This window comes from Nyctereutes procyonoides, unplaced genomic scaffold (assembly GCF_905146905.1).
Source record: "Nyctereutes procyonoides isolate TBG_1078 unplaced genomic scaffold, NYPRO_anot_genome, whole genome shotgun sequence".
Taxonomy (NCBI): domain Eukaryota; kingdom Metazoa; phylum Chordata; class Mammalia; order Carnivora; family Canidae; genus Nyctereutes; species Nyctereutes procyonoides.
In genome coordinates this window covers 1,307,390-1,331,298 of record NW_026575123.1, presented here as the reverse complement: position 1 = coordinate 1,331,298, position 23,909 = coordinate 1,307,390, and the positions used below count along the sequence as shown (strand labels likewise).

General features: G+C 38.8%; 1 protein-coding gene across 1 annotated transcript; it reads right to left on the bottom strand.

Moving 5' to 3' along the window:
* Nucleotides 1-13,699: 13,699 nt before the first annotated feature.
* Nucleotides 13,700-22,380, bottom strand: TMEM52B (transmembrane protein 52B). The gene is made up of 6 exons (XM_055336723.1): nt 22,280-22,380; nt 21,765-21,901; nt 19,570-19,613; nt 17,544-17,582; nt 16,634-16,800; nt 13,700-15,267 (listed from the first exon to the last, which is right to left on the bottom strand). The coding sequence occupies exons 1-6, from the start codon at nt 22,281-22,283 to the stop codon at nt 15,026-15,028; spliced, it is 633 nt and encodes a 210-aa protein (XP_055192698.1). The 5' UTR covers nt 22,284-22,380; the 3' UTR covers nt 13,700-15,025.
* Between the last annotated feature and the right edge of the window lie 1,529 nt (nt 22,381-23,909).

The following is a 23,909-nucleotide window of genomic DNA, read 5'->3' as shown; positions in this document are numbered from 1 at the left end:
GCTTCCAGGATAGGCCTCTGAGTTTCCCCAATTGCTGGCCATGGTTTTCACTATGCTGGCTTCCAGATGCCCTGTTAGAACTGAACCAACAGGTTCGGTGCCTCCTCTAACATTACTACTGTTTATATCCTGACTGCTAAGGACAAAAAATGTATAGTATGTCATAGTCAAAAGAACAAAGGGTAGATTTTTAAATTTAAGATGGTGAATTAAAAATGATACATTTGCTTTTGCTGTCTTTTGAAACTCTTCTAAAATGACAGTGTCAGGGATTGAATTGTATCCCCCGCCAAAGATGTTAAATTTCTAACCCCCAGGGTCCATGAATGCAACTTTGGGAATAGGATCTTTGTAGATGATGACCAAATTAAGATGAGGTCATTAGGAAAGGCCTTAATTCAATATGACAGAGATGCATAAAGGAAAAAGTATATGAAATCACAGGAATAATGCCATCTGCAAGCAAAAATGCAGGAGGCTACCAGAAGGTAGGAGAGAGGCATGAAATAGTTTTTCTCACAGCCTTCAAAAGGAATCAACTGTACTGATACCCTAATTCTAGATGTCTGGCCTCCAGAACTGAGAGACAACACATTTCTGTTGTTTAAACCATCCAGTTTGTGGTTCTTAGTAATGGAAGTCTGTGATTTTGTGATTTATAATAATAAATAATATATTGTCTTTTAATTAGTTCCCATCAGAGCTCTTAAAAATCCTTGGAATTTATTAAGTGATGAAAGCAATAAAGGTGTATTCTGTTGTGTTAGTTAGTGACTTGTGGAATGCACCCAGGTCACCTAAGAATAGGGACTGGTCACAAGAGGCACCAACCAATGGATTAAAAAATTGAAACGTTCAGTCGCCTCCTACCCACTACTTCTAAGGAGAGGAAAGGGTCTGGCTGGAAACTGAGTTCAGTCACCAATGACCAATGACTTAACCAGCCATGTTTATGTAATGAAAACTCCATAAAAACCCCAAAGCATGAGGTGCTCAGAACCTCTGCATTGCTGGAGCTCATGGAGATGCTGGATGAGTGGCATGCTTGGAAAGGGCATGGAAGCTCAGCACCTCTTCCCACACGCCTTGACCTATGCATCAGCCCCAGAAGTAAAATGTTTCTCTGGGTTGTAGGACCCACAGGAGCAAATTAATCACCCAAGGAGGTCTTCAGAACCTGTGAATTCTAGAAGCTCAGGTGACAATTTGGATTTGTAAGTGACAACTGAAGTGAGAGGTGCAGGGAACAGTCTTGTAGGACTGAGCCCTTACCGTGTGGAATCTGACACCAGCTCCAAGTAGAATAAAACTGCTTGAAACTTGGGAACATCTTTAGAGACTCCATTTTGAGAAAAGTTCCATTCTTCTTTCTAAAACAAATGGCTGATGAACTACTGAATTAGGCAAAAAGACTCTTGAACTGGGCCAGAAACAATTCTTTTGCAAGCAATTGTTCTTAAAAGTCAACAGGACAAGAGGTGTCTTGATCATAAGACTTTATTGCAGACTTTCTGAAGAGAAGATAGCTAGCTAATGCATACCAGGAATAGTTTCATTTAATGCCAAGAAAATAGTCAGTCAATGTGTAACCCAAAGCAGCTCAGCCTGTTAGTACCAATTGATATTTTCTTTTTCTTCTTTTTATCCAGATCATATAATTGCCCCCTTTCCTCTTTCTCTTAAAAACCCCTTGCTTTTATAACTGGACCAATGTAAGTTTGCTCTTTGGTGAGTGGGATACACCAGGTAGAGTTGTCCCATAAAGTAAACTGTATTTGCAGCAAATAAGGAGATCACAAGGAATAATTTCCAAAGACTGTGACTCTCTCACAAGGGTGAAGGGATCCCTTTTATTTAAGGTTCAGATGAATATTTAGATAGAGAAGCCTTGTTACCATCTGTAGAGGCAGGCATTAGGTCATACATGCGCCTTAAGAAAATATGCCTATACATATGTTGTATGTTATATAAATGAGGCTGAGGCTTCTCCTTGTGTGGAGATTTTTTTTTCATTTTTTAATTTATTATCATTTTTTTTAGTATTACAATGAGGTAAAGGTAATTGTCAGTCATTCCAGGGGTTACTTCACCCTCCATCTGCGCACAAGTCAGGGGTTTAGCTCAAAAGGTCTGAGTGATCTGGACTGTGGGAGGTCTTGTCAGGGCAGGAAACATCACCTGAGGGGTGGTTTCAGGTTTCACTTGCCTGAGTTAAGAAGTAAACTGGAAAGAGCTTAAGGAAAAATATAAGACAAAGGTGAGTGAGTACAAGCAGGTGGGCAGTGAAAGCCTGGTCTTGGGATCTAGCTGGTGACAATTTCACCCCGTGGGTGGGACACTATTTGGGTTTCTACCTTAGTCTGTGCTCCTCAAATTGCAATCCTGAGGCTCCAGTTTTGCCTATCTTTTTTTTTTTTTTTTTTTTGCCTATCTTCTCAGATGACTATAGTGTCAGAATTGAGTTGAATTTCAGGACACCGAGTTGGTGTCAAAGAAATATTTGGTATGGGTTAAAAACCCACACGTGGGAATTGGATTCAGAATCCTACAGCCTGTAGGATTTTACAGACTGTAAAAAAGGAAATCAAAAACTCACAAAGTCCAAAAAAAGAAGAGATGATAGAAAACTGTTTTAGAGTCTAAAAAGAGTGACAAATGACAGATTGCTGACAGAACAGACTTGAAAAAGGAAATCCTAAACTGAGAGTAAGGAATATTCATTAAAATAGCCCATTATTGGGATCCCTGGGTGGCGCAGCGGTTTGGCGCCTGCCTTTGGCCCAGGGCGCGATCCTCGAGACCCGGAATCAAATCCCACATCGGGCTCCCAGTGCATGGAGCCTGCTTCTCCCTCTGCCTATGTCTCTGCCTCTCTCTGTATGACTATCATAAATAAATAAATATTTTTTTAAAAAATAGCCCATTATTCATTAAAGAACAGAGAGAAAGTCTCAGGTATCCCCCCCCACCACACCGGGCTACCTCCCTTGCCCCATACAACCATGTGATTGTCTCTCTTCATTCCCTGATTTACGCCTTGTACAGGGTAAACAAAGTCTATGAACTGTGGCAGATGGGAAAAGCAGACTTAATCCACGATGGCACACTGGATGCACTGAAGACGAGGAGATTGAGAATATACACACGTGAATCCCCCACCTTCTTCCTAGTCTGTGCCCAGAATTTCATCAGCCTAGCTGGGTTTGCATACATACAGAATTTCAAATGAGCTTTGTAGCGCCCTGTTCTTAAATATGAGCAGACCGTAAGGAGTCAGGATTTGAAGGAATGATCTGGTAGGAAGCAAACAGTGAACAACAATCTCAAGAGAATAAAAAAATACTACGTAGGGAGAATACAACCTCAAAAATATTATCATTAATATCCTCTAAGAAACAAGAGAAAATATTGCATTCTTGAAACAAAAACAGCTACAACCAAAGAATATTCAGATTATATATGGGGGGGGTGGAGAATGAGAAAGGCAAAATTTAATAAAAGTATTAGAAGACAGTTGAAATTTTTTGAAAAGTAAAATAACACAAAAAGGTGATGAAGGAGGCCAGGGTATGTAAATTAGAGGTCGAACTTTCAAATACTAGGAGTCTCATAGAATACAGCAAATGTGGGAAGGGGGTCAGATTTTATTTAAAGCTAGTTATGCCCTTAAAATCCTAAGGACAGAGTGCCTGGGTGGATCAATCAATTAAACTTCTGCCTTCGGCTCAGGTCATAATTCCAGGATGCTGAGATCCAGCCCCACGTCTCTCCCTTGGCCCAGCTCCCTACTCAGCCTGAAGCCTGCTTCTTCCTCTCTCTCTGCCTCTCCCCCAGCTTATGCTCTTGCTCTCTCTCATTCTTTTTTTTTTTTTTTTAATCTTTAAAATTCTAAGGGAAATTGTTTTCTTCCTAGAATTTTATGCCACACTATTATTTAATTATGAGGGTAGCACAAGACAAAACTTAGATGTGGAAGCTCTCCAAAAGCGTGTGTCTTATGTATCTGTTTTCAGAAAGCATTCCCAAAATGAAAAACTAAACCAAGAAAGGAAAGACATGGGATGTAGGAAACTGAATTTGCCATGAGAGATAATCTACAAGATAGTAAAAGTTAATACTTATTAATGTATAACATGTTTTATTTTTTTTTAAATTTTTATTTATTTATGATAGTCACAGAGAGAGAGAGAGGCAGAGACACAGGCAGAGAGAGAAGCAGGCTCCATGCACCGGGAGCCCGACATGGGATTCGATCCCGGGTCTCCAGGATGGTGCCCTGGGCCAAAGGCAGGCGCCAAACCACTGCGCCACCCAGGGATCCCCTGTATAACATGTTTTATATATAGTATGTACATGTGTATTAAGTCCCATAACCCTCACAATATAATATGATGTTTATATATGCAGTCATTTTTCATCCTTTTATAAGTGAAGAAATTGAAGCATAGAATGATTAAGCAATTATAAACAGAGCCAGAATTCTAACCCATAGAGTCTGATTTCAGGCTCTTAACCATTAATAGTCTTCTCCCTACTTGCCAATATACTTATTTAAGCAAAATTATGATACAATTAAATTAAAAGATGGGGGAGGGCACAAGAAATGTTTTAATGTGTCCTGATAGCCAAGGTAGAGATGATGGTGATAAAAAAGAGCTCAACTTTCATTTTCCTTAATGGCAAGTCAATGCATGATACTCCAACCTGAAAATAAAAATCAAGAACAGCAACATATGCATAGTATTTGGAGAAATGCAGATTTTAAAAAATCAACTACAAAGTAGAGAGTTGAGAATATGTACTTGGTGAGGAGGTTCCATTTTTCTTCCTAAGCTTTGAAGAGCTATTTGACTTTTTAATCTGTATGAAAGTCTACATTTGATTAAAAGAAATAAAGATTAAATTTAAAAAATAAGAGCAGCAGATTTTTCAGTTTGGAGTTTGAGGTATTAGAAACTTGAGTAAAAACCAGCTCAGTCAACTCAACTCTCTGTAGGTTATACCTCTTCTCTGCCATCCAGCCTCCAAAGCTGACAATTAATGAATTAAATGCTGCACTAGAGGCATTCAAATAGTTATGATTACTTACCAACTGTTTGACTCCTGATGGACTTTTGTCCCTTTGGACTGAATTTCCATTATCTACTTTGTTATATATTGAGTTGGATTTATGACCCTTTAGGAAGAGCTGGCAATTCTCAACTTTACTACCTATAGTAATTAGTATTAGCACCATGGGGGAAATGAGGTTCTAAGTTTAATATAAGAAGGGAGTATAGGAGGGTGCCTGGGTGGCTCAGTGGTTGAGCATCTGCCTTTGGCTTAGGTCATGATCCCAGGGTCCTGGGATTGAGTCTCCCATCGGGTTCCCCTGCAGGGATCTTGTTTCTCCCTCTACCTCTGTCTCTGCCTCTCTCTGTGTGTCTCTCGTGAATAAATAAATAAAATATTAAAAGAAAAAAGGGAATACAGGAGATGACCCATACAGGCAAGTCTGACAGACAAATGGGGACTCAAGAGAGGAACACTGATACCTTTTGTCAAACAAGGCCAGCAATAACCAAAGGGCAACAGAAACAAATAATAAGTACTGGGGCCAAAAAAAAGTACTGAGAAGCAGAAATATAAAGAAGAGACATTATATTTAGTTGGTCTTATTTCATAATTTTGCTTATAACTAGCCTTTTATGAAACACAAGGAAGAAATATTGTCTTTGGGGTAGTTCAGGAACATAATTATTTCCTTGTCTTCCAGATCTCACCTCTTACTCATCCTCTAGTGACAGCCAAAGCATCTTACAAGTTACATGATCTCTTCTCTTTCTTCAGACTTTACAATGGCTTTCATAGAATGCATGATAAAAATCAAAGTGCTTGTGCTCCCATGGAATGCCTTCCATACAAAGATGCTAACTTGTCTTTCCAGATTCATTTCCATTATATTATCACTCTTGGAATTTTTAACATTCTCTATGATTCACATTCTCATTTTCCCTCTTTACTCACAGACAAAAACAAAAACAAAAAAACACATGCTCTTATGCTGTATACATAATGTTTAAAATTTTATCACCCTGTAGGGTTCAACTCCAGTATTACCATGTTCACGATACACTTTCCAAACTCTTAATGTTGTGAGGAATTCTGAGGTGGGAAATAATGCAATTATGGGTTAACTAAGGTGAAAGTGCCAGGAGAGACACGGGCCAACATTATTCAGAGGCAGCATGTAAAATATTTCCCACAATTGAACTCTCAGTGTATCTTGGACAAACCATAAATCACTGTAATTGTTTTTTCAGTCAGTCTGCCAGCTCAAGGGCAAACTTCCCATGCTAGTCTCCTTATTGCCTTCCAGACAATCTGCTTACCCAAGGAAAAGAAAACAAAACTTGCTGTTTTCAGACTTTGCAATTTTTCTCCTCAGCCTCTTAAATTTGTTACATAAATCCCATCTTTGCTTTATTTCCATATAAGTAAACTCTTAATATATAAACTAACAGACCTTCTAATAATGGTCTTATAGACTACCCTTATAAGGCTAATTCAATAAGATTCAATACTATAGTTCCTGACCTAGACCTGGGCCAGAAACAGACAAAGGGTAGCAGAATTGCCATCTCAAGATATGTCTCTTTTACATAAGGATTATCTTAACCTGGTTATTTTTTTAAAATTATTATTTTTTAAATTGGAGTTCAATTTCCCAAGATATAGCATATCACTCAGCGCTCATCCCATCAAGTGCCCTCCTCAGTGCCCATCACCCAGTCACCCCAACCCCACACCCACCTCCCCTTCCACTACCCCTTGTTCGTTTCCCAGAGTTAGGAGTCTCTCTAGTTCTGTCTCCCTCTCTGATATTTTCACTCATTTTCTTTCTTTTCCCCTATAATCCCTTTCACTATTTTTTATATTCCCCAAATGAATGAGACCATATGATGTTTGTCCTTCTCCGATTGACCTTTTTCACTCAGCATAACACCCTACAGTTCCATCCACGTGGAAGCAAATGGTGGGTATTTGTCGTTTCTAATGGCTGAGTAATATTCCATTGTATACATAAACCACATCTTCTTTATCCATTCATCTTTTTTTTAAAATATATTTATTTATGATAGACGTAGAGAGAGAGAGAGGCAAAGTCACAGGAGGAGGGAGAAGCAGGCTTCATGCCGGGAGCCCAACGCGGGACTCGATCCCGAGACTCCAGGATCGTGCCCTGGGCCAAAGGCAGGCGTTAAACCGCTGAGCCACTAAGGGATCCCCTTTATCCATTCATCTTTCGTTGGACACTGAGGCTCCTTCCACAGTTTGGCTATTGTGGACATTGCTGCTAGAAACATCGGGGTGCAGGTGTCCCGGCGTTTCATTGCATCTGAATCTTTGGGGTAAATCCCCAGCAGTGTAATTGCTGGGTCGTAGGGTAGCTCTATTTTTAACTCTTTGAGGAACCTGCACACAGTTTTCCAGAGTGGCTGCACCAGTTCACATTCCCACCAACAGTGCAAGAGGGTTCCCCTTTCTCCGCATCCTCTCCAACATTTGTTGTTTCCTGCCTTGTTAATTTTCCCCATTCTCACTGGTGTGAGGTGGTATCTCATTGTGGTTTTGATTTGTATTTCCCTGATGGGAAGTGATGCGGAGCATTTTCTCATGTGCATGTTGGCCATGTCTATGTCTTCCTCTGTGAGATTTCTCTTCATGTCTTTTGCCCATTTCATGATTGGATTATTTGTTTCTTGCTGTTGAGTTTAATAAGTTCTTTATAGATCTTGGAAACTAGCCCTTTATCTGATACGTCATTTGCAAATATCTTCTCCCATTCTGTAGGTTGTCTTTTAGTTTTGTTGACTCTTTCTTTTGCTGTGCAGAAGCTTTTTATCTCGATTAAGTCCCAATAATTCATTTTTGCTTTTGTTTCCCTTGCTTTCATAGATATATCTTGCAAGAAGTTGCTGTGGCCAAGTTATTTTTAAGAAACAGCAGACAGGGGGCAGCCCTGCTGGCTCAGCGGTTTAGTGCCGCCTTCCGCCCAGGGTGTGATCCTGGAGACCCAGGATTGAGTCCTACGTGGGGCATGGAGCCTGCTTCTCCCTCTGCCTCTGTTTCTGCCTCTCTCTATATATATATAAATATCTCTCTCATGAATAGATGAATAAAATCTTAAAAAAATGAAAAAGAAACAGCAGACAGGAGAAGCTCTGAAAACTGAGTAAAAGTTTATGTTTATTATTATTTTTTTAAAGTTTATGTTTATAAGGGAAATCTCCATTTGTTAGGGTGTCTCCTCTTTACCAAGAAGAGGATGACTATATCTCTAGAAACTCTCAACAGTGGAGAAGAAGACAGTGACTTAAGTCTGCCAAAAAACATACTTTTGTTTACTGTGCTTTTCCTGGTAACCTCTCATACCACCCCTACCCGACCCAATCTTCTTTTGTTTTTAGCTGGAGATGATATTCATGGTAGTGGCTTGGGCCATTTCAGGGAGTTCCTCCTCAATTTTCTTGGGTCTCTCTCACAGATACAGGAACTATGCAGATTATTAAATTTCTATTTTTCTCTTGTTAATTTTTTTTTCTGGGGTGTCTCAGCTAAGAACTTAGAAAGGTAGAGGGAAAATAATTTGTCCTCCTCTACATAAGCCACTGTAAGGGATCCTGTAGTATTCTATTTGCCTCCAAACCTCAGATAAAACTAGTCATCATAACCCAATCAATCATTTCTCAACCCCCCGCCCCCAGGAAAGAGACCCTGTATTGTTCTTGTGTAAATCAATATATGTCCATCTTTCAGTTCTTCCTTTTAGATTAGAAGCTTTGTGCTATCAGAGTCAACTCCCCCCACTATGTAGGTACAGACACCTCCTTCCATATAGTGATATCTTACCAGACACTACTCCTTATAAGAGTTTTAGTTTGGGCAAATAAAAAGTTATGGGAAATGTGGGGGGGTTTGTCCCATGTAAACACCCCAAGAAATCTCAAGTAAGATGTAGAGGGTGGATAGTGCAGCTTCAACCACCAGGCTGAAGAAGGTTTAATACATACATATTTGTGTCATAAGAAAGAAGTAGAAGAGAATCTCTACTGCTTAAGATCAGAGGAAAAGGAGCCTGGGTGTCTCCGTTAGCTAAGCATCTGACTCTTGATCTTGGATCAGGTCATGATCTCAAGTTGTGAGATTAAGCCCTGTGTTGGGCTCTGTGCTCAGTGCAGGGTCTACTTGTCCCTCTCTCTCTTCTCCTTCCCCTGTGCTCATGCTCCTCTCTCAAATAAATAAAAGAATAAAATATTAAAAAAAATAAAATCAGAGGGAAGACCTAAAGACTCAAAGAACCTAGAATTCTGCTGACAAGAAAAAATAACTGTAGTCCCTTTCATCACCACCCCCATGTTCCTTTTCAGACTCTCACTACCTTTAACTAGGATTTGTACAATATGCTCTTAGCTGAAATGAAGACCTGACTTTCTTACAGATTCATCTAAGACCTCAAACTATCACTGGAATATCTTTCTAAATATTGATCACATTATAAAACTCTTCTGTTGATAAAACATTAAGTAGTCTTCACTCTTCAAGTTCAGTATCTGAATTACTTAAATTAAGCTGAAACAATGTGACTTTTTTCTTTAACTCCTCCCCCCCATTTTACAATATATAATTCATACTAAACTACTATATAATGAAGGAAGAAAGCCAGTAGAAAGTGAACAGTTAAAGAATAAGAAAGAGGAAGACGAAGGGGGATGGTAACGATGGGGAGATAATTATCTCATTTATACCCACATACATTGACCCTTGAACAACGAGGGGGAGGGATTAGGGGTGCTGACCTCCATGCATCAAAATGTGATATAATTTTTGAGTCCCCCAAAACTTAATTACTAATAGCCTACCATTGACTGGAAGCCTTACCAATAACATAAACAGTCGATTAACATATATTTCCTAATATATATGTATATATATACATTATATATATTATATATGTATATATATTATTATATATGTATATTATTATTATATATATTATATGGTATATTCTTATAATAAAGTAAGCTAGAGAAAAAAATGTTATTAAGAAAATCAGAAGGAAGAATGCCTGGGTGGCTCAGTGGTTGAGTGTCTGCCTTTGGCTCAGGTCATCATCCTGGGGTGCTGGTATCAAATCCCTTTTCAGGGTCCTCACAGGAAGCCTGCCACTCCCTCTGCCTGTGTCTCTGCCTCTCTGTGTGTCTCTCATGAATAAATAAATAAAATCTTCAAAAAAAAAGAAAAGAAAATCAGAAGGAAATGAAAATATATGTATAGTATTATACTGTATAAAAAAATCATGTATAAGTGGATCCACACAATTTCAACTGGTGTTGAAAGGTCTACTGTATATTGCTAAGTTTAAACACAGCAAACAGAATTTTAAGTTAAAAAAAAAGTTTATTTGGGAACAGAAGAGAAATTACAATTCAGGACAGGAAGCTATGGTGAACCATAGGTAAGTCCAAAAAGACAAAAGGAAGGTCAGTTTTTATTAGGTTTTAGGAAGAAACTGGAATGGTGGTTTGAATAAAAGTTTATAGAAAGCATAAGCGTTTGAGGTTGTAGTGGTTTCTCATTATCTACAAGCAATGATTAGTGTGTTGTTGCTAGGGCGGGGAGGGATCTTCCTTCTTTTTCTAAAAATCAGGAGATATAATGTCCACCCTTGTTAAAATAATTCTTATCTTCCTTCTTCCTGCTGATTATGTAGACTATAATGAGGAGTACATGCTTGAGAGCTCCTCTTTCAGGACTTTCCAATTCCACTTGGAATTATTTCTGCAATATAAATAGAATTTTTTACTTGATGGCTTCTAAATTTCCATCTTCCTATCCAGACCCTACCATCCCAGATAGGCATATCCAGTAATCTCCACCATTTCCAGTGGGATTATTTTATAAATATTATAAATTATGAAGCCTGCTATGGAATTTCTTTTCCTTTTATTTTTTACAAATTGAGATTTTCCTCATTCAATCTCAAGAAAAACTTTGATTTTTTTCCCTTTGGCACATCTGAACTTTTTTTGCTGCTTCAGTTCAGCAGGCATTACCTTAAAATTACTTGGTATATATACTGCCATGAAATGCTTTTTTTCCATTATAGAAGTCACTATCTTGAATTTCTCCCTAAATCTGTTTTTGCCCAATCTTCCGCATCCTAATCAACAGCTGCACCTTCCATGTGTTGGCTCAGGTCAATGATCAAGGAGTCATTTTTCACTCTTTTCCCTTACCACATTTTCCTACTCAGTCCATCAGCAAATGGGGATAATCCTATCCACAACATATCTCTCAAATCCCTATATTTATCTCTCTTTCCACTTCTAACATCACCATGTTAGTCCGCAGTCATGGACTATCCACAATCACAATTCCTAGCCACAATCACCTCTTGTCGACTCTTCCTCAACACTTTCCATCTAGTCTTTGTTCCTTCAAACTTGTCGTACTCCAGTCCATTATTCTGTAGCATCAAGAGTCGTTGTCATAAAATTCAAATTGTATCAAGTGACTTATTGTCAATTTTCTGATGGCTTCTCAATACAGTGAAGACTCCTTTCCTCTCTAGCTCCATTTGCTGCAGTTCTCTCTTGAGCTTACTAGAATCAGCTACTCTTTGTTCAGTCCTCAAACTTATCAAGTCTTCCCTTATCTTTGAAAAGGTTCTCCCATCACTCTGCCTTTTCCAAGGATTCTCTGCACTATTCATGATTGCTGTCATTTTAATTTTGACTTTTTCTTAAGCTCTATGAGGACCAGGAGTTATAGTCCTTGACTGTCTTGCCCACTCTCTTATCCCCAGCTGCCTCTGCACTATTCCTAGGAGATAATTTCTTTTTTGTTATTGTTGGGTCATTTTTTTTTCTAATTTAAATTCAATTAGCCAGTGTAAAGTACATACTTAGTTTCAGATGGAGTGTGCAAGGATTTTTCAGTTGCATATAACACCCAGTGCTTCCTGGCAGATAATTTCTTAAATAATACCTTTTGAGCACAGAAACAGTTGAATCAATGTAAAACAAAACCCAATTAGAAGTATTATATTGGGGAAGGACATCTATTTCAATGCTACTAGAAAGAAAGAGGAAAGAGCTGGTCTGCAGAGGCGTATAGCTTTGGGCTATGAAGTTTCCTGAAGGCTTGATTTCCTCTCTGAATGAGGATAGGTCGCCTTCCTAGAATTAATATGTCGATTGAGGGGGTGTAGGATTTGAAGGGAACTACTGAAAAAAAAAATAAGATTCTATTTACCTATTTATGAGAGAGAGAGAGAGAGAGAGAGAGAGAGAGAGAGAGAGCGCCCAAGGCAGGGCTGGATCTCACCACCCTGAGATCATAATCTGAGCCAAAATCAAGAGTTGATCACTTAATGGACTGAGCCACCCTGTGCCTCAGGAGCCAGTGAAATTTGAATAACTACTAAAAGGAGTGGGAGACTTATGAAAGAAACTAGAAAAAATGTCCAATGGTTCAGATGGTGTTGGAGACCATGAGCTAGTCATGATCCCTCTTACTAGAATTGAGAGTTTTCTGCAACACCACTCAGCAGTGTAGGCTTTGGGGAGAAATCAGTTAGCTTCACTGAACCAATATTTAAAGTTTTAAGGACAGGTATGAGGAAAGTAAAAAGGCATTTTAAGAAAATCAAGAACAGTTGTGAAAGTGATTGCACTGATTAACAGACGTCTTAGGTTGAGTAGAGAAAGAGATGAAGCCAAATGAGTGCTAATATTCTGACAAAATGGGAGGGGGGGATCCCTGGGTGGCGCAGTGGTTTGGCACCTGTCTTTGGCCCGGGGCGCGATCCTGGAGACCCGGGATCAAATCCCACATCAGGCTCCCGGTGCATGGTCCCTCTGCCTGTGTCTCTGCCTCTTTCTCTCTCTCTCTGTGACTGTCATAAATAAATAAATTAAAAATTAAAAAAAAATATCTAAAAAATGGGGAGGGGTTGGGCACAGGAATGCAAGATTCCCTGTATCTGAAGAGAGCAGGGAGGCAGAAGGGAGAAGTGGGGTTGAAAGATCTCTTTAGAATAAGATACTTATAGGAGGATTTTTTTTTTTTTTGCAAGCTTTTTTTTCTACAGGGTGATGTTTTAACTTCCTCAAGACTGTGGTACCTTGAAGGATGAATGAGCCTAGAATATTTTATGGAATGTGTGATAATAAAGTGATTCATTTGGCAGTTGCAAAACAAGGCCACCACAGGGTCTATTAACGATTCATACATTTTAACAATTTCCAGAGGCAATTTCATAAATGACACAGGATAAATTCAGGTTATACTCGATTAGAACATTTTCCGCCTTGGGCTGAGTGAGCATTCCAAGAATGTATTTAATGAGGTGCTATACTAATCAGCCATTACCTGGGTATATGTTTCTATAAGTGCTGAAGCTAACTGCTGAATAAACGAGTTTTCTAAAATATTCCTTACCTCTACATAGACCATTTTATTTATTTTTAATTTTATTTATTTTTTCATGAGAGACACACAGAGAAAGACAGAGACACAGGCAGAGGGAGAAGCAGGTTCCCTGTAGGAAGCCTGATGCGGGATTCCATCCCAGGACCCCGGGATCATGACCTGAGCCAAAGGCAGATGCTCAACCCCTGAGCCACGCAGGTGCCCCAAACACAGATCATTTTAAAAAGAATAACATATTTTCAGTTGTTAACCTCAATCAACAAATATTTATTGATGAAATGAAGTGCCTGGGTGATTGGCAAAAGGACAAGTGAGAACACAATTCTCAGTAGAATCTTGACAGGTGAAAATTAGATATCAATAGTAAGAGTATCAAATACGTGTGCAAAATACTTTATAAATCTTGTCATGTATATTTACTTTATTTGATCCTCACAACAATCCTTGGAGGTGTTGTTACACCCTATTTTACAAGTGGGAAAATTGCTTTAAAGATTTTCAACGATTTATCTAAGGACATTGGCAAGTCATTTTTTCCGCGACACACTTCACTTCCTAATTGTCCAGCGGTATGTCAGGTGGACAGCTTAGCACTACAGGGCAGGGTGGTGTGACTGGAAGGATCGCTCAAGAACTGAGTTCAGTTACTTGCTCCAGGAACAGAAGAGGGGTGCAGATAGGTTCAAACAGAATACATTTTTTACCATCGCTCCACTAGGTGGCAGTGAAGGCCGCCCCACTAGTGTGTGTCACTATAGAACCTGGCTTTAAGTGGCCAAAGCCAGAAAGACAAAAGAAGCAAAACAGAGCTATTCTTTTAGACTTAGAAAATACTGCATATGTATGTGTATGCGTGCACGCGTGCATGTGTGTGTGCCGTGCACATGTGTTTGGAAGGCAGAACAACTGAAAAATCAATAGAAACTGTTACTGCACTCTATGCATGGATAGGGCCAGAGTGAAGGAAAGACCTTGGTATTTGACACCTCAGTACTATACCGTGTTCTCTTAGCCCATAACTACAATCTTACTCTTGCATCCTGGATGCTCACTTAGGTATTACTTGGTGTCCAAGAGTATCATTGCCATTCAGTATAAAAGTGAACATTCTCTCAAGAAGAAGAATTGATGATTTTGGTGCATTAATGTCTGTGGCTGTGCCTATACTCTTCGTTTTTCTCTACAAGTGTATTACTATTTATTCTTATATTATAGCTGGCAGAAAGAAAAACCACTTGCAGTATTCTATGGGTAAAGAAACTCAATAGCTAGAGGAGTTCAAGATACTTTTGATGCTTTCTGGGTTTAGTAGTAATAAGCATTGCTAAGAATAATTGCAAATTTTGGTCACTGGATAAAGAATTAGAGATCCCAATTAGAGCAATTCATAATTGGGAAGGAAGAATTGGAACTCATCCTTTCCACTGACTACTGTTTGGTTGTCATCCTAAACCTTCCAAAAATTAGAAAGAAAAAAAAAAAGTTTTGTCTGTCTACCTGTAGCAACTCTGGGGAAACCCCCACCCCATTTATAAAACCAGAGTTCCCATCAGTTCGAAGAGCCTCCTGCTCTAGGAGACTCATCCACTGGCGGTGGCTGCTTCTCTTCTGGCACTGAGGGTAGATCAGGAGCTTTCTGTCCACACCTTGCAACAGTGAAGCGACTCATGTGAAGAGCTTCTTCATACCCTGGGAGGGTGTCCAAAGAGGAGGGCAACTGGCCCAGGGGGCTGTGAGAGTGAGCCACAGCCAGGATTCTTCGAGCTGCAGGGCCAAAGATTGACTGCAGGGCTGGTGGGGAAAGAAAGAAAAGAGCCAAAGTAAACGTGACATCCTCAGAAATGAGGGGCTTACAACACACTTCCCTTCCCTTCATTTTTAGCAAGTGTCTCGATCATTGTCATTCTTGGCCACAAATGTTATGAAAATCCTGTGAAGATTGTTTAGAAACCAGCTTCACTCTGCTGGAAGATCCTGTATTCTCTGGGGTCCTCAGCTAATCTAATTGTGTCCCCATGTCTCACAACCCTGTCCTTCCCTTTTATGGACTTAGGACCCTTTATGCCAACCTGCTGATAATGCAGACTCCTTAGAAATATTTATTGCTGTCTTATTTATCTTCCCTCAAAGGACAGTAAGTGAAGCACGAAAAGTGAACAGCAATGTCTTCTCTCTCTTTTATAAATATTTTATTTATTTACTCATGAGAGATACAAAGGGAGAGGCAGAGACAAAAGCAGAGCGAGAAGCAGAGAGGCAGCCTGATGCAGGACTTGATCCCAGGACCGCAGGATCACAATCTGAGGCAAAGGCAGATGCTCAACACTGAGCCACCTAGGCACCCCAATGTCTTCTCTTTTCAAAAGAAACATCACAATATTGTGCCACCTACTGTTTCAAAAATAGTTTTTCTCTCATTTCAGGAAAGAATATAATATAAAGAAGAGAAGAGAACACATAAAAGAAAGTGTTTTCTAATCACCGAAGGGGTGTTAGGCTAACATTTAACTGTATCAATAGGTACAAATAGAACAAAGAATTGAAAGTACACATGACTAATTTCTCCAAAGATATAAAATAATGTATAGGTAACAAAAAATAGAGGTTCTTACAAAATCCAAGACATGTTTCAAAAGAGATATACTCAGAGCTTAAAATAGTTTTATCAAAATAACTTCAGAAACTGGGTAATCCTTCCTATAAAATATTTCCAATATTTTCTCCAATATTCTACTTCTTTCTTCACCCTATCATTAGTCAAGTCAATCTTTGAGAATACAGTAACTGTGAGAGCCCAGGTCACGACACCATCAGGCTTCTGGAAATTAAAACCCTGAGTTCTAGAATCTTTGATACTTTTCAATCCATGTTTCTACTTTATTTCATCATCCTAATGATTCTTTTATTGTCTTATTTTTTTTAAAGATTTTATTTTAAAGAAAAGATTTTATTTACTTATTCACGAGAGACGCAAAGAGAGAGGCAGAGACACAGGCAGAAGGAGAAGTAGGCTGCCTGCGGAGAGCCTCTTGTGGGACTGGATACCAGGACCCTGGGATCACCCTTGAGCCAAAGGCAGATGCTCAACCTCTGAGCCACCCAGGTGCCCCCTGATCATCTTTAACCCCGTCTCAGGTTATAATGTCAGAGTACTCACAACTGATAGTGCTCTGGAGAGTGCTGTCATGATCAAAAGCAATGACAGTCACTTCATAGGGAGGCCGGCCTTGATCTTCCCCATTTTGCTGGCGACTCAGACAGCAGCGGAAGCAGACAGAAGTCAGGCCACACAGGAGCAGCAGTGCACCAATTACCACCAGCAACCTGCAAGACCACCCACCAGTAAGAGCTCTGTGCTTTGGTTTGTTTCTCAACCCTGGCAATAAGTGGTCTTCAGTGTCTGCCTTTTGACTTTGTGTGAATATTTTATAGAATGTTCGTAAGATTTTAATTTAAACATTTTCACTTCACATTTTTTAAAAGATTTATTTATTTGTTCATGAGAGACACAGATTGAGAGAGCGGCAGAGACATAGGCAGAGGGAGAAGCAGGCTCCTAGCAGGGAGCCTGATGCGGGACTTGATCCTCGGGCCTCTGGGGTCACGACCTGAGACAAATGTAGGCACTCAACGGCTGAGCCACCCAGGTGTCCCTCACTTCACATTTATACTTATTTTGTCAGCAAAACTAAATCAGTTCATCAATTCAGTTCATCAGAGCTAAAGTGGTTTGGAGAGTGTGCTTTCTACTTTATATTCTCCTCTCTGTACAAAGTTCTCGAACTGACCCTGAAAAAATACAAAATAATTGAGGAGATGGTATGGAAGTAGGAAACCCTTGCATATTGTCACATAGTTATTGATGATGAGGTAAATAAACTTTACGCCAGGAGATGCTGAGGTAAGTAGGATGGCGGTCTCATACATTTTTTTTTCCTGCTGTCAAAATAGTTAAAAACTAAAATAATATAAATAAATGCCCCTGAGAAATATAAATTTCCTTTGAAATATCTTTCTGGGTATGATAGCTTTGAAATATCTTTCTGGGTATGATAGCTGGAACTTACCATATATACCAGAGATGTACCCAATCTGTGGTCAGGCAACTATGGAGAAAGAATAAAGGTTTTTTGCAATGAAAATACAGCCAGTGCCTGTTGTAGTTGCAGAATCAGGAATATGAGTTACAATATAATTTGCTACCTTGTTATAATAAAAGCATCACAACTTATATATTTTTTATGTTTGCATTTTGATTCCAGTTCATTAGCATACAACAAGTTATACTGACTTCAATATAACCAGCAGCATCTATTGTGAAATGAGATGCCTTAAAGTGTTTTATACTACAGGTGGCGCTGTGTAAATAATTTGTGAATCACACGACAGACCACAATAGTGTTTATGAAAAGAGTGTTAATTGTGAAGGCGAATGGAAGGGAAGGGAGAAAAAATTTGTGGGAAATATCAGAAAAGGAGACAGAACATGAAGACTCCTAACTCTGGGAAACGAACTAGGGGTGGTGGAAGGGGAGGAGGGCGGGGGCTGGGGGTGAATGGGTGACGGACACTGAGGGGGGCACTTGGGATGAGCGCTGGGTGTTATTCTGTATGTTGGCAAATTGAACACCAATGAAAAATCAATTTGTTATGAAAAAAAAAAGAGTGTTAATAAAGTAACAAAAAAAAAAAAAAAAGAAATGTAACCACGACCACTGTAAACAGTTATAACAATTACCAAGAAAGAATGTAAATAAATGTATGGAATTTTATATATTAGGTTGTTACATATTTGAAGTCAATAAATTTAAACATAAAGAAAATTTCAGTTATAATCATGAAAGCAATACAATGAAGTCTGTAATTTATGTTTTGCAACTTGTTGCAAAAAGGGCCACCATTAAGCCATAAAAATTCTCACCATAAAAAAATACCCTAAACTTTCACTTCCAAAATCAAAACTGATATGCAACTGAAGCCAAACAAGGAGGAAAAATGTAGAGATCAACTTCACCATGTTGAAAGTTAATTTAATTAACTGGATTAACTATGGCAATTATAAATTTTCAAAAATATAGGTTGCATGGAAGAAGAAGTGTGGTGTAAGCTCAGAAGCCGGGAGGGGAGAGGAAGAAAATATTTATTTTTGAAGATGAGCAAATGTAATCGTACTTTCTGATATATCGAGCTATTGAAACCCATTTAAATTCACTTCTACATTCTCTTTGGTTGCATAGTTGTAGAACATACGGTTTGCTTTTTCAATAGACCAATGTCTCCTGTAGGTTTTCTCACATTCCCCACTTATTTAAAATCTCTTTAAGTTCCACAATGTTATGATTTGGATTCTGTTAAAAGAGACTCTTCCCTGAGTGGTGGGTGTCTAAAACCTCAAACACTGTGACAAGCAACGGAGGCCACCACCATTTCCCGTGGGTTTAACAGACTTGGCTATTGAGAAACCCTTCCCCATGGCTAAATATGTGTTTTCCTTCAGGCTGAGCAAGTGTTTTGTTCCAATTGGCCCTGTGTTTCAATAATTTACCTCCAAGTGGAATGAATCTCTTCTCCTTTTATGTCTTTGGTGTCTGTGTAAGACCTAATTGTGATAGGTTTAAATTAAGTGGTAACAACCTCAAAGTGATAGCTGAATGAAGTCTGCAATAAATATTGCCATGCCCTAAAATATGGGATATGCTTGTCATATTTCAGGTGCTGATGCTACTTTGGAATTATCCAAATATATCTGCTCCCGATGAGATTTTTAAATCCAGTCTGTCTGATGAGTCACTGAGAAGCATGGGAAAGAAAGCCTTTTGCAGATCTCTGTGACTATACAAATTGAGATCAATCCCACTGTTTTAATAAGAAGACTCACTTTGGAAAAAATGCTGTCAGTGATGTTATTTTAAGTACTTAGGATGACATGAGGGCATGTCTTTATTTTTGCATAACTCATCTGTGAAATTAGTAGGTTGATGCCCACTTAAATAAAAATAAAGGGAAGTCACAGATATCTAATCACCTCTTGACCCTGTGCACTAATTTTTTTGTGCGTTTTTCCTTCCTCCTAGTTTGGTCTCAGATACTTACTGTTCAGGATTCATGCAGTTCTCCTCACATCTTGCCTGAGGAAGCTGTAGGAAGGGAAATAGTCTCAGACAGGGAAATATCTCATCTGCTCTGCTCAGCAGCCTCAACCGCTCCTCATGACTCTGCTGTTAGATTACTTGGTGAGATCCGGGAAAATATGAGGACAAGGTCATAAGGTCAGCCATGTTTAGGACTGTTTGTTTTCATTGTTCCCATGCCTGTTGATTATTATATTTAAAGTAGGAGAAACTAAGAGAGCAAATATCTAATCTGTAGGAAGGATTTTGTTTGTTTTTTTAATTTTTTTTTTTTTGTGAATGAGAGACAGAGGTGGCATTTAAATCAATTTGTCCTAGAAATTTCCAGCTGTCCCTCAGGATATTGTTATTGCCTTCTTGATTCTTTCCCAGTTACAAATTGGATTCTACTCTCCGCTCCCCTTTTTTTTATTCCCTGAGCATATCCAATAATACACCCTATAAAAAAGAAGGAGGAAAAGGAGGAGAAAAATTTTATTTATTGAATAGCTACTATATGCTAGTCAGGCTGCTAAGAATTTTCAATATGTCATAACATTTCATCACACTAATTATGTAGGCAGGTATATTTAACCTTATTTTGAAAGGTTAAGTGACAGAGGCAAAGGGGTTTAGGTTAACATGATTAACTGTATGCTCCTATCCATTTAGCCAGAATTCAGATCAAACTCTAATAAATATATGTTCAATGAAATAATAGAAAAAGGGCTAAATCTGTCTGAACAACTCCTTGATATTGCTATCAAATCTCTTCTGCTACTAATATTAAAAACCTTTACTCCTTCTTTTCTTTTTATTTCAGTTGATGTTCTCCCTCAAATGGAGAAACTTCTGTTTAGAAACTGCATCTCTCTTTCAGTAACTTGAATGACTTAATATTCTCTGGAAATCAACAACATCCACAAAGGTCTCCCACCTGGGACAGGGATTTATACTCATTGAGAGTTTATGGGAAGAAGAAAAAACACACAAACTCATGACACATCAGGTGAAAAGAATTTGTAAAAGCACTAGAGCTGTCCTCTGTAGACAACATTTGAGAAACTTTTTTTTTTTTAATTTAAAATGGTAGGTCACTAAAGATGACAAAATGTGTTATTTCCTCAATCCAGCCCTGGTTCTTTGTTTCTCTTTTCTGACTGAAAGGTAAGAAAAGCTTAAAGTGCTAAATAGATAATAGATAAAATACTTCTTTTAGGGACTATTGCCAAAAAGAAAAGCAAAGTAAGGAAAAACAAGGAAAGGGAAAGGCAAGGAAAAGAAGAGGAAGCAAAAGGAAAATACAAGAAGAAGAAATGAATTTACAGACATTAATTTAATAGGATATAGAATGGGATATAGAATGCAAAACAGGCAGTCCATTTGCTGCTGGAAGATGTACAGGAGTCTGATACTAGCCAGTTGATTCATTTGCTTTCTTTCTCTCTCTTTTTTTTTCTTTTAAAGTACGCTCCACACCCAGTGTGGAGCCCCGTGTGGGGCTCGTACTCACAACCCTGAGATCAAGACCTAAGCTGAAATAAAGAGTTGGACTCTTAACCAACAGAGCCACCCAGACACCATTGCTTTTTCTCTCTACTAGAGTTCGTAACTATATAAACTTCTGCTTGACAGTTGTCCAGAATCATCAGTCTAACGACCCTTTTTTCAGCTCATTAGCTGAGTTACTCAGGGGCTTCTGATTTTTGGTGGAAAGAAACAAGAGGTCTGAGGTATTTTTAGAGTTTTCCCTCTTTTAGTTTATTTCTGATCTGGAGGGCACCTAAACTACTAGAATTGTATTGGGGCTGATCTGGAAACTCCATTTAGGGGAATTATGTAATTTGTTTTGATTATTTATTTGGGATTTTGAGGGATGGGTGATAAGATGCTAAAAGAGGAATACAGGTAAGCGGCACTTCTAAATTAACATAGCTATTCTGCATTTATCTATGATTACCCCAATTTCTGTCCCCCCATTTCACTGATGCCACCAGCCACACATGGATTGTGTAACCCCTTAACATTAAGGAAACATTCTTGTTATTCTTTCCCCACTACCTCTTTGATTCAATATATGTCTTTCTCCTCATTCATTCCCCCCATGGTTCTTCTGAGAGTTCATTTATCTGTGAAATGAACAAACAAAAGTTTTGTTTCTGAATTTTCCCAACTCACCTGAATACAATACACCAGAGCAGAGGTGGTCACGGCCTGGCCTCGCATCCCCATGGGGCTGAACTGCTTCTCCAGGATCAGGTACACAGTGTTGTTTGCCTCCTTTCCATGCTCTGTGCTAGGTTTGGCTCCTTGACCTAGAGGGATTTAAGGAGACAAACTTTTCTCAGCAATAAATCTTTTGCTCTCCCTCTCCCCCTCCTCTTACTCCTTTGGGCATTTATTTTCTGTAGTTTTTCTCTCCCTTTTCATCCTGGCTTCTTTCTCGATTTCTATTCTGTTTTTATGGTCTCCACATTCGCTTCCTCTGCCTTCTTTCCTTCCTTTCTCCTAGCAATCCTTTCTATAAGTCTTTAACTTTCTCCCACTGCCCCCAAACATTCAGGGAGGACACATCAGTCCTCAGAATTAGCTATTTTTCTAGGCAGTGGTGAGAAACTTGATTTGAGGAGATTCAAAGGCATATTGTGAGTGACGGAACAACTTCTCTTGTCTCCATCAAAAAGGAATAATACTCATGGTCCTTCACGGCAGCACTTCAGGGGGACCGTTGAATAACTACCAATCTCCATTCACTTCCCTCTCCATGTGATTAGCCCTCCTCTCTTGCTTTTTGAAACCCTCCCTTTCACTGTGTTGATAATCAACTCTCCTGGTTCTGGGTCATTTACTCATAACCATTGCTGTAGGACTAAAAGGTTGATAAATGGACTGGAAAGTTCTCTCATCTTTGAGGAAAGTAGGTCCCCTCCACCCTGACTTCAGTTCTCATTGAAACAGATAAGTCAGACACACATATTTTTTTTTTAACTGGGCTCCAAAAAATAAAAAATAAACTGGGTTCCAAGATCTACAGGTCTCTAGGTTTCCCTCTCTCTTTTTCTCTCTTTTTTTTTAAAGATTTTATTTATTTATTCATGAGAGACAGAGACATTGGCAGAGGGAGAAGCAAGCTCCCTGCTGGGAGCCCAACACAGGACTCAATCCCAGGACCCCAGGATCACAACCTGGTTGAGATGCTCAACCACTGAGCCACCCAGATGCCCCTTGCCCCCCGGTAAGTAAAATCTAAGGTCAGAGTAAAAATAAGCACACATGGAAAGAGAATATTTATAAAGGAATGTCTCTACAGGAACAAATGAATGCTATATAAATGATTTATACTTAAGTCAGTAATTTTTTACTTAATACAAAGTATTTCCAAAAAATTTTAAAATACAAAGTATGTCATAGGAAAATTAGACATCAGTTTATGCAGCAATATCTATCTCATAAGAATTGAATGAAAAAAAAAGAATTGAATGAAACCATTTTTCAGATCATATCTAATCCTAAAAGTCTAATTTTACTGAGTGATTGTTGAGGGCAACTGTTGGGTGGGATTGATTCAGAGTCCTCACACAACATTAAAATGTGATATCAGCATGGAGAATACAACTTTTCTTTTTTTCTCTTGGCTAAGGAAATCAAATAGTGATAGAAAAGCCTGGTATGATACTGGCGATTGGGCATCTTTAAGTTCCCAAACTAAATGAGCACTACATTATTTTTTAATATGAAAAAGATATAGGCAGGATGAAGAGTATTTCACAAATTTCAGCAGAAAACTGGTGGAAGGTATTTCATAGAACAAGGAAATTTGACTAGGATCATGTTGATCATCTTGATTTCCATTCAGTTTTGCCAATGGCCTTCACCTTCAATATGCTGAATAACCAATGTCTTCTCAGTTATCAGAATAACTGATGGTGTATTATTACCATGACCATGTTTTAGCTTTCCTGGTATTCCAATTCTTGAGTATTTCCCCTTGCTATTCTGGCCATCTCTTCTCCCGATCATACCAGCCAAACCTGCATGAACAGGTTTGCCAGTTAACATGATTTTTACCCCATTGCCCTTTCCTGCATGTGATTGCCATCATTGTTTTGCCCTCCAGCTTCCCAACAGGTTTGAGCAAAATGAGATTCTGTTAATGACCTCCTTGCTACTTTTCTTACTTAAAATTACTTTGGCCATTTTTTTCCCCTCACTGGATTATTCTTTGAAGAAGTAGAACTTCTTGTTTATCCTAATGGAAATAATTATGCATTTTGGCAATTTTAATGCTGAGTTCAGCCCCTATCGAAGCCTTTATGTCAGGAA